This window comes from Mixophyes fleayi, chromosome 3, assembly GCF_038048845.1.
Source record: "Mixophyes fleayi isolate aMixFle1 chromosome 3, aMixFle1.hap1, whole genome shotgun sequence".
NCBI classification, from domain to species: Eukaryota; Metazoa; Chordata; class Amphibia; order Anura; family Limnodynastidae; genus Mixophyes; species Mixophyes fleayi.
The window spans coordinates 348,905,242-348,917,515 of NC_134404.1; the positions used below are offsets into that span (position 1 = coordinate 348,905,242).

The 12,274-nt window shown below is 38.3% G+C and overlaps 1 protein-coding gene across 3 annotated transcripts in view; it reads left to right on the forward strand.

Moving 5' to 3' along the window:
* Positions 1-10,151, forward strand: part of LOC142145061 (phosphofurin acidic cluster sorting protein 2-like) — a 158,341-nt gene extending 148,190 nt beyond the window's left edge. For all 3 annotated transcript variants that reach the window (XM_075204540.1, XM_075204539.1, XM_075204541.1), the window contains 5 exons: positions 2,517-2,559; positions 5,670-5,811; positions 6,592-6,809; positions 7,534-7,647; positions 9,806-10,151. In XM_075204540.1, coding sequence (XP_075060641.1) covers positions 2,517-2,559; positions 5,670-5,811; positions 6,592-6,809; positions 7,534-7,647; positions 9,806-9,918 — 630 coding nt within the window. In that variant the 3' untranslated portion in view covers positions 9,919-10,151. The remainder of the gene's footprint in view (positions 1-2,516; positions 2,560-5,669; positions 5,812-6,591; positions 6,810-7,533; positions 7,648-9,805) is intronic.
* The last annotated feature ends 2,123 nt before the right edge of the window (positions 10,152-12,274 follow it).

Below are 12,274 nucleotides of genomic sequence, written 5' to 3' on the forward strand. Positions count from 1 at the left end.
TACTGTACACCAGGTATTAGCCATTCCCTGAGGCTGAGGAGACTTCTATGTTTAAGCAGAGGGCAAAAAGAACACTTTATTTTCCTTCTTTCTCCCAAGTAGATGATTTCTGTATCCCTTAAATTACAAGTACTTATCTGTAATGTAGTAGGTAAAGGGGGGAGGTGGCCCTTCCCTCTGTACAAACTGTAGTTTGCTGCTGTCATTATTGCTGGAACTATGCGTCTCTTCTGTGTGTGGTGAAACACGTGCTGTCCTGCTCCCTGCACCCCAAGAGGATGAACAGCTGTACACTCTATTGTGTATGGCCTACCAAATAATTAGCGCTAGTATTATCATTTCATTTACCATAGCATCTAGGTTCAATCAAGGATTACATTTATTTATTTCAACAGATTCAGTTTTCCCTTATTTTAATCGATAGAGATGTAAATTCTGTGTGGCATTTCTCTGTTTATACTTTTAGCTTCACAATCCAGTATTTCCAGATGTCCTATGTGTGTCTCTGCATTGGATATGGAATGGTCTTCACTGACCATAACTGGCATGTTTTGTACGTTGACTGTTAGACTAATGGTTTGTTGGAGTCCTTCTTGGACAATTTTATACTTCTATAGTTTCATCAAAACAGACTCAAGCTTTCTGGTTCTTCATCAATCACAGACTACTGTTTCACTGGTAACCGTGGTTAGATCCAAATTGCCTGTGACTGTGAGAATTTAAGGAATTTATGTTTATGAATTATCCTCACTATCAGCAAACATATCATGCCCAAACCATTACCCTTCTGGTAAATATTCCACCTGCAAGTTCTATAGATGTATCTTAGTGCATAGTAATATGCTACTGTCTATTAAAATGAATTTGATTTATTCATGTTCAATAGTCAGGAGTGTGGAGCCCCTTCTATATTCCTTAGCTATTTAAACACTACATCCGATTTGTATAGGCTTTCTCTGGATTTATGGAACCAGAACACAATAAATGTGAATATATACAGCTATTTTCTCCATGGCTGTTAACATATATCACAGGCACCTAAATACCTTATATTCCAAGGAGTATATGAAAATATGTATAACAAACATTTCAGTCTGTTCACAACAAAACACTCTCTGTGCTAATTATTTAGTAATAAATTAGCAAAGTAATATTTATATATAAATAATTTAAAATGTATAAAGCACACTGCACCCATATAACCTGTTCCAGGGTTGTCCACTCTCAACGCAATGAATTGATGCCTTGGTGTCGGTGTATATTGCCTCTCAAATGTTTAGACAAGTCTCGATTTAGGTTTGTCAATGTCAACTCTGCTCACGCTGAATATACTTCAGGCTTTGTGGCCCAGAAAATAAACTAAGCAGAAGTTTAGATCAATTTGTTTATCTAGGTGTGGGGTGAATACAATTTTAATAGACACAAGTTCACCTTTAATTATAACTTCTCTATGACATTTTTCCAGACCAGGCTTAGAGCTGTGTCTGTTTAAGACAATATAGATTTTTAAACAGACTGGTCACAGATACTTTCTAGTCCTTGACTCTTCAAGGGACATTTCTGATGTGCTGGTTATTACAGCATGATAGTCTGCAAGGAGTAGTAGAAAATGCATGCTTGCATCATAGAAATATATTTTCCTGGCATTGTGCGATGAGCCAGATGTCCATAGCTTTGTTCTTGTAAGAAGGGAATTAAGTAGGACCTTTGAATTCCAGACTGGCTCTTTAATCCGTAGGATATCTGGCCAGATCTTGTATTCTGCTTCTCTTCTTGTTTATTGCATGTTATCAATACTACTTTTCTGTCTCTTTACCTGCTTATAAACTCATTATAAGACATTATAAGACGTCTATCAGACGGGAGTCCTCCTCCTTGTCCTTCTATCTGTAGTCTCATCATAGTCTCAGGCTTAGTTGATCTCTTCTTCTACTGTCTTGTTTAGCCTGCTGTTCCCCTCCGGTATAGCGTTGTCTATATTTCTAGTTTGCCTTCTGTCTGTCTGGATTCTTCGTTGACTGCTATTATAGCATGGATTCTTTGTCCTGTCAGCTTCGTTTTTCCGGGTTTAGTACAGAACTTTCTTGTGCTGTCAATTCTGGGGGCATCTGTGTACCCAGACGCTCATCTGGAGGGGAAAGGTGCTTACTATAGTCCCATATACATGCAGAGTCCAGGAACTCGGTGCTCCACCAATGATTCGAGTGTCGGCCCTTCTACAATCCTTGCCCTTGTGCTGCCCATGTAGTGTCTGTATCCCTGAGGATATTCAGGTTCTGACCTCTGGACTGTCTGACGACTTGTACTGGTCTTCACCCCTCCCCCCCCCACATTGTGAATGCTCATGTGTGTCCTCTGAGTATGGGGCTTTGTAGTGTATGCGTTATTATAGTGTGTGTGTGTGTATATGTATGTGTATGTGTATATATATATATATATATATATATATATATATATATATATATATATAATATAATGTAGCTTCAATTCATGTTAAGTGTTTTCTGCTTTTCCAGGTTGTGAAGGTCGGAATTGTAGAACAGCCAGCAGCAGCCTCTGGTGAGTTTACTAATGGCAGGTGAGCAGGGATTAATACTGGGAGAGAGATATTATATTGGAACAGCGGTTAGAGATTAGCAATATATAAAATTACATTGTATGGCAGCAGAGGTTAATTACTGTACGGGGCTATATAATATGACATTGTATTGAAGATGGGGTTAATTAGTGTATGAGCATTTTTTAATAAGACATTCTACTGCAGGAGGGATTAATATGACAATATATGAGAGAATATAATATGGCATTGTACTGTATTTAATATGACATTATATTGTATGAGGTGTTAATTACTATATAGCATACATTATATTACATTTTACTGAATAATCGGTCAATTAGTATATACGGAATGTTTTAGAAGCCATTATACCGAAGGAGTGATTCATTGCTAGATGGGAAATTTAATGACATTATAGTGAAGATGGGGTTATTTAGTATATGGGGGTATTTAATAGAACATTATGCCATAGGGTGGGTTCCTTAGTATATCGGAGATGGGGTTAGTTACTATATAGGAAATATGTTATTACATTGGTGGTGGGACTAATTACTCTAGGGGAGGCATAATATGATATTGTGTAGAGAGGGGGTTTGTTGGTATATGGGTAAATATGTAATATGACATTTTGCTGGATGAGGGATTAATTACTATATGGGAAATATATTATACTGGAGGAGGCGTAGATTAATATATAGGTGATATATATTATATTAGAGGAGGGACTAATTGCTATATGGGCGGTATAATAATGACATTATACTGAAAATGAGGATAGTTAGTACATACGGGCTATGAATTCATAAAATAATATATTGGAGGAGTATATTAATCACTAAATGAAATATTATCGTTGATTGCAAGGCAGCACAGTTAATGCATACATAAAACATATAAAATACTATAGAAGTGGTATTACATTATGGTAATATTAGTGGTAAGTGGTATATTACATTATGCTGGTGATGGGGTTAATTACTATATGGGCGTATATCATTTGATATTTTATTAGTATTTAGTATATATGGGATATAATATGTTACATTGGAAAAGGGATTAATTACTTTAAAGGAGTTATAATAAGACATTGTACTGGAGATGAAGTTAATTAGTATATAGGTGGTATATATAATAAGATATTATACTGTAGATGGAGGTAATTAATTTGTATATGGGGGAGGGTATATATAATAAGAAATTATACTGGAGATGGAGTTGATTAGTTTGACAGGATGGATCGCCTATGCCTATCGCCTAAGTCTGTTGCTGCTGGAAACCGGCTGGGCTTACTTTGCCATTGTTCCCTTTCAATATCCCAAATGCGCCCTCTCACCACAGTCAGAGGGGCTTACAAATGCTGCCACCACTGGACTCCTTACCGGCATCCAGTACCGGGTTTCTTCTGGGTAACTGATGCTGCGAGTGTACCCCGTTACTGGTGTACCTGGGCTGGTACTCCTGACCTCTTGCTATAGATAAGGGTTGCTGTGGATGCATCTCCCCTGGCCTATCACACTGGCCAGAGTTGCTGGGTAGCGGCAGAGTGGTGGTACTGGATGCTGGGTCCAAACCTCAGAAACAGCCGGGAATGGATTCGATTTTGGGTCTAATCTGTGGGTCACAGGATTTTCAGCATGGAAGATGTTTTCAAGCAGGTCTTTGAAGCAAGTGATGTTTATTTGCAGTCGCACTGATTGATGGTATCATTGCTCAGGTGAGATGGAATCAGAAGAAGAAAGACAGTGCTTTTTATACAGATTTGGACACAGCCTCACAGGCTATTTTTTGAATCAGAATGCAATTTGTTAACCCAAATATGGATTTGCATGCAATGCAAAGCTAACAATATTTACACTTCTTTGTTATGTGCTAAAACTTGATGCTTGCATTATCTGAGATGCAGTAACGCCAGACAGCCAGGCAGCGGCCCCCTTCTGGGTATACAGGCTAAACAGGTGTTTGTCACTTCACATAAAGACTTACTTAACATTTTCTGCTATCAGCAAACAGACTTCTTCTAGCACTGTTACAAACCCAAACAATGACTCTTGCATACAAAACACATCACCATATAACACGATAAGTGCATTTCAAATTATACATTGCTGCCTGCACCTCTGATTGAAATACATTTCTACAATAAATTATTCCTACATGATCCAGCCAAAAATAAGCTATTTATAAGTGATCCAGTCACAATTAGTATATGAGGGATATATATAATAGGACATTATACTGGAGATGGAGTTAATTAGTATATAGGGGGGTATATATAATAGGGCATTTTACTGGCGATGGAGTAAATTAGTATTTGGGGGTATAAATAATAGGACCTTATACAGGAGATGGAGTTAATTAGTATACTCCAAAATGAATGACCCACTGCACTTGTAATATATAATCATTTATAGATATATTGTTATATAGTTTGACATTAATTCATACTATTTTTGGGTTCTGTCCTGGATAATTTCAACTATAAGACACAAAGAGAAGTAAAAAAGAGATTATCGTTTATTGTGGCCCTCTGACTATTAGGGCTGCAGATCTTAAGCATATTGTTTACAGTCTTGTTATGAGGAAACAGGTCAGGAAAGATCGCTCTTATATTTCATAATCCAGGGTAATCCAGGGTAGGCCTGGTCAACCTGTTGCTCTCCAGGGGTCCCATAGAGGGTATCTTAGATGATCACTCTCTTGTGTATAAATTATTTCCAATACTAGCATAGTGTCTACAGGTTTATTCTGAATATATTAGATTGTATAGATTTATATCATATATGCCACTAAATGAATGAGTAATCTTTATTAATATAAAATATCATAAATACACTTGGAATGACATATACTAGACCCCTTGTTATGTTTCAATATTTACTTACAACAGTACATTTCTTCATTTTTCACTTTTTATTTTTGTCTCAAATATTATTTAATTGAACATCCATAAAGGTTTAGGCTTTGACTTGACTTTGAATTTTGAAATATGACAGATCTTGAGAAGAGTGATCTTTAAACAATATGCGTTCGATCTGTACTCCCAATATTAGGTGTGAATCACTAAAGGATGATCTGTTTTATCTTTGTGTATATTTCTCTTTCTCCATAGTGGACTCTGATGAAGCTTCTGTCTGTAGTCCATCCCTCCTGAGCTCCTCCTCATCCCCTGGAGTGACCACGTCTATGACGAAGGAGCCCATCTGCACGCCCCCGCCATCCCCCTCAGTCAGCAGCGGTTTGTCCAATGCTGGGTAAGTTCCACAGAACCTAGAGATTGTTGTGTTGACTCTAATGACCATGTGGTATCCTCCAAGCTGAACCTCGAATGCTTTCAATCGTCTACATTATCACATGTACTGTATACTTCCTTTATCCAGACATACACAGGTTATAGATTCATGGATAGGAATCACTAGTAGCAATATGTAGGAGGCTGGCGAGTATAATGATTTACTATATAATAACTTGGAGGTCGCTCCATCCATTATTATACAATAAAATCTGCTGTATTGAATCGGACTGGAAGGGTTGAGTCTTCCTGCACTGACAGATAAGTGTTAGTGTCCTCTTCCTTTATGGTGGGGCACAATGTGAGGGATCCCCCAACTACAGAGTGGGAAGAACATTAATAAGGGGTCACTCGGTAATGTTAGAGCTGCAGTTTAGGGTTTGGGTGAATGTAAACTAGCTGTGGCCCCAAACCTCATCTATCTCTGAAGAGACCTGACTAATAGCTGGAGAGGGGGATTCACAAGAGGGGCCACAGGATATGGCTCCGATACAAGCACCTAAACAGAGAAATACGGAAAGCGTAGAAATATGACCTACACGTCCGATGCAGAATTATTTCCAGGGTGTTAATATAAAGCCCCAAATGTTCTTATTGAAAATTGTTCATGAACTTGTAACATAATAAAATAGGAAACATGAAGATAAATGCTTTGTTCGGCTGCGTTTGTGTACACTAAAATGTGTGTATCAATCACACACCCTGAAGTCAGTGTCTAAACAGCTCCACTCTCTGGCTGTAGGGCTTTGTCCGCAGGTGTTGAAGTGATGGGGCTGCAGGTAGATTACTGGCAGTGGCCGGAGCGCAGGAAGGATGGGGATCGGAGAGACACTGCTACTAAAAACACAATGAGGAGCAACTTTCGCTCACTGCAGGTCAGCCGCCTGCCACCCCCTGGAGAGAGCAACTTGCCCCTGTGTATGGCTATGACTATAGTCACTCAGGAGAAAAACAAAAAAGGTAAGTGCTGATTAATGTCCTATCCATCTTATGGCCCATTAGAACATCCCACTAATCAGATATTGAAGTTCTCAAGGGATCCCCTTGGCATCCTCAAACCTCAGGAATCCTTCAAGCATATGAGAAAAGTGATTTGATTTTACCCCAATACGTTTGTAACATTTAACAAATTCTTCATTCGGTATGGAGGCCGCTGTACAGAGAACTCACATTAGTCCCTGCCTCATTGGAGTTTACATCTAAATTCTCTAATATACACACACAGAGTCACACAGACCAGCAGCCAATTAACCTACAAGTATGTTTTTGTAGTGTGGGAGGAAACCCACACGAACACGGAGAACATTCAAACTCCACACAGATAAGGAATTTAACTCATGACCCCAACGCTGAGAGACTGAAGTGCTGACCACTGAGCCACCGTACTGCCCCTCGTTGAATGGGGGCAGCATGAGCACCCGGACAGACCTCCAGATTGATGACAATATTAAACCCTAGGCACACTTATGAAATAAAACCAGTAAGTTAAATATTTAGAGGGGGTCCAGGCCATTTTCACGCAGCAGGCATGAGACAAATTAGGGTGTATTTCTAAAACAGAAGGCAAGCTAAATCCTCTATTAAATAGTAATAGATCTGGTGCATTCCACTGTAGGGCTGTTCCTCAGTGCTTGGCAGTCTCATCACTACAAATAGCAATCTAATGACCACTGTTCATTCCTAGTCATGTTCCTCACAAAGAAGCCCAAAGAGAAGGACGCTGAGTCTCGCAGCCAGGTGATTGAAGGAATCAGCCGACTGATCTGCACTGCCAAGAACCAAAACACCATGCTGAGAGGTAAGAGGAGCCTGTCGGCATCGGGATAGAGTACCTAGAGGGTCAAGACAATGGGCCTTAGCTTTCAACATGACTTCTTTGTCCCTAAAAGTAATAGACTGAATGTCTAGGGCCCCAACTCTATATGTGGCTTCTGTCTCACTAAAGCTGATCCCAGATCAATGTCTGCTGTGCCGTAAGTGGTCAGATTTAATAAGATATGGCTGTTTGAGCTGTGCGTCCTTCTGACATGATTGGTCCAGTTGGAAGATGAGCGCACACACAGGCCAACAGTGGTCATCTGAGAACATCTTCTGACCATTATTTTGTGATAATGATTTCATCAACTTTTTGGTCATTTTCAGGTTTCACTCACAGCAGTATTAAACTAATAGACAAAACGCTCAGTTTTCCATTGTACATCAATCACTGTGACAAATTGATGGATGACTGCAGCTTTGTATGTCTATCGTATGATCCACCCCACCAGCAGCTCTTCTGGTAACCAGGCTCACACTTCTTTTCATTTAGGCAAATTTTATTCAAAAAACCAATAAGGGAAATGTACAAGTAATCTAAGAGGGGGATGTGCAGATTACAGTGTTTATAGCTACAAGAACAAAGGAAACCAACGTAATGTAGATGTACAAAGCATTAATGCGACACCCAGCATGTCAAGTTGCCATTACTGTAACACACCTTGAACCTTTATGGAAAGACATTACATTGTGTATCCAAGGTTTCAATTTATAACTACATGTTTTCTACTGTGAGCGCTGGATCTCCCATTGATTTCCTTTGAAATAAATAAATAAAACTGATAAAGCCCCTAAATGAATAACCAGCACCAGAGCTTGAAGCCTTGTTAGCAATTCTGAGTGATTATCACCTGTAGCTTCTCCTGATAAAATGCAGACATTTAGTTCTTTCATTTCTAAATAAAGTTTCATAATCTTCTGGGGGAAGTTTAGTCCCTTTCAGTGAAGTGATGTTAAATCTGTAGTATCTAATCTAGTAGATTTATATCACTATATAAAGTAGATTAGAGGAGAAGGTTGCTCAAAGACTTGTCCATAGAATACTAGTTTGGATCCTTATGTGGTACTTTATCTATAGGACGCCACAGATTCTATAGTGCTGGAAATCATCTTACAGCTATCAAATATAATAAACATAATTACAGATCCATGGATAGTCATGTACATGATGTCCATAGGTTCACACTCCTGTAATGTAGTTACAGAAATCACACATGGAGCTTCTATCTTCAATCCCAGCCGCAATTTAGAGACCGATATATTCCACACTGTCCGAGATATGAGAAATTATAATCCACGCCAAGGATAACTCTCACAGTAAAACAAAGACTACAAATAAGGCTGGTTCATGTGGACGGTGGATTTATTCACTGGAAAATATGATTATACATTAAGTCACAGACTTAAAGGCGAGAGAGAAATGCACTGAGTAGTAAATCCATACTGAAGAAAACCTGATCATTCTAAGGATAATAATGATAATTACGTAGACAAACAATTAAGAAGGTTCGATCCAGGTTGACAAGATCCTTGTGTCTGCATCATCATCATCAGATCAGCACAGTCCCTTCCTTCTCATTGAACAAATGCAGACATTAGTTCTGCTCAGTGACCTCTCCACATGGACATTTCACATATTGAGATCTGTCTGTAAAAGGTCACAATAGAAACCTTCCTTTGTGTTGTTCTCATGATCCATGGAGGACTGAATATTGCTTTTTTAGTAATTAATTAAAATTAATTTCAATTGGCAAATACAGTAAGTATAGCAGGGCTTTCTAGCTGGCCTGAATGCACATCTCATTTCATTTGTATATTATTGAATAAATAAATTTCTGGCCCCACCCACAGGTGAGACTTTATTAGACTTCAGCTCATCGTCACATGCTTCCTTCTCCTTCATAAAGATAAATCGCACATATTCGGTGTCTTAAGCCTCGGGAAAGGCAGCTGATGACATCTTGGTGACATTAATATGAGCAGAATCTTTGAAAAAAACACATCTTTTTTCTCACATTTTAGCTACTTTTACTTAGAAGAAACACACATTTTTATTCTACTTTGTTGCCAATAGGATGTGCTTTATACTGAAAAACAAAGAAGATATTTATATAGATACAAACACTTTCTCTTCCCTGCAGTCACCATAGATGGCGTGGAGTGGAACGACGTCAAATTCTTTCAGCTAGCGGCTCAGTGGCCGACTCATGTCAAGCAGTTCCCCGTGGGCATCTTCGGTCATGTGAAGATGTGATGTCACTGTGATGTCATTGTTAGAGGAACACTTACTGCAAATGGATCACTGTGTTTTTCCCTTGAGTCTTTCCTGCCAGACCCTGGAGTCGTTCTGTCAGTGTGGAATCCCATCGTTCATCTTCCTTCTATGGCGTTCTGGAGGGAGAACAGCTCGTCATTATCACCAGTAGCAATTAAGCAGTGAACACATGTGAAAAGCGTTACATTTAAATAAAATTAATTTAAATAGTTGTTAATTGGAAATTAATTTGTAAATTGGGGAAAACAAGGAACATTTTATGCTGCACGTTTGAATATTATCTGCTGACTCGTAGTGGTACTTATGAATGATCCGTTTACCTAGAGACAGGAATAATATGAGGGACTTACGGGTATTTACACTTTTTTAGGTTTCTTAAAAAAGCTCATGTAGAAATGTTCTAATCCCTAATTAAACAAGTCTTCATCCACGTCAAGAAACAACAAGTTAGAACTCCTTGTCCTGTTCTCACCCTCCTTCCATAAAACCAGCGGAATGAAATAAAAAAATGTTTCCTTACAATAAGCCTGTTCTAGTAAAAGACACACAGTATTAACCATACTATGTATGTAGACCATGTGTGAAATAGGTTCATAAACCAGCAGATCTTCTGCAAATATATGTGTATAGCGGTACTGGGTCATGGTTCATATCAGGTCAAAGTCAGAAATGATTGTATGGAAATGGGCTGTAAACTTTTCCCATCACTCAAATATATTATCACCTCCCTAAAATACACAAGTCACTTATTGCACCAACTGGGCGTTATATTATTTAGGGGTTGGGTTCCCTCACTTCTAATTTCTCTTTTTACATGGATTTTTATTTACAGACTTTGGTATGTTCCTTAAGATCCTATATACATGATTCTATGCATCTTTTACAGCTAATTAGTGATGTTACATGGCAGGAAGATTATGGCTTCCTGACTTTGGATGTACAAATTCTGTACACGAATATAGCCCACACTACAGGGGTTGATGTAATTCAAAAAGTTCTTCTGGCTCAGAATGACCTTTCAGCACAACACCAAAAATGTATTCTTGATTCCATCACTTTTATTTTATCTCACAATTATTTTCTTTTTGAAGACACTCACTATTTACAGGTGATGGGAATGGCCATGGAGACCAGGTTTCCCCTGAGCTATGCCAACCTGCGTTCGAGCAGGAGCACATCTGGTGTGGCGGGTTCGGGGCAAACTTGGTCTTATATGGCCGTTATATAGAGGATTTATTTTTTATTTGGAAAGGGAATGAACAGTCAGTGGGTGATTCTGTCACTTGTCTTAATGATAATACGTTTCATTTAAAATTTACACACAAATTTAGTAGGGTCTCCATAGATTTTCTGAATCTATCTCTAATCCTTAAAGACACTAGGATTGAAACTATAACATATAAGAAAGAGGTCGATACAAACAATTTTTTTGCATTATGATAGTGCCCACTATGGGGCATGGAAGTAGAACATAACTAAGGGTCAACTTATGCACTTGAAACAGAATTGCTCTATGCCGGATAAATTTGATGATCAAGCTAGAGAGATGATTAACCAGTTTAAGGATAGAGGTTTTCCAGATGACATTTTGAATATGGTGACCTCTTCATGCCCCTCAGCTCACCTACGATGAGGTGAGTGGCAAGGAGAGGTCTTCACTTGTAGGTATTGCCAATAGAGAGATCATTGGAATTAAAAGTGATGTTCACCACATAAGTGTACAATCCACAGACCTATTCTTTATATCTAAATTTAATAACGCTTTACATCAGATTAGAAGGATTATTCACAAAAATTATTCCATACTCAAACAGGATCCAGTTTTACAAACTTTACTTTCAGATCAACCTAGGATTGTTTTTAAGAAAGGTAACAATCTAAAAAATATTCTAGCTCCTAAAAAAACTTATCTTATACCCAAAGAACTAGCGCTCAATTGGTTACCCACATCTATTGGTGGTATCTTTAAATGTGGCAGCTAAATTGTATTACATGTAGACATCTTAAACATAGGACTAAAGAATTTTTGTCTATGAATAATAATAAGAGGTTCAAATCAATAGTGTTTATTAATAGTAACACAGATTTCGTTATATATCTTTTAGAATGTAGTTGTTCCATTCATTGTATTGGTAGGGCCACCAGACCCCTTAAAAGAAGGATCACTGAACACATGAGAAATATCCTCAATAAAATTAAACTCCATAGAGTCTCCAGACATTATGCTGAGATACATAGCGGAGAACCAACTTGTCTATCTGTGGTTGGAGTGGAACATGTCAAAATCACTGAGAGAGGGGTTGATACGTATAAAAAACTGTGTAAACAAGAAGTA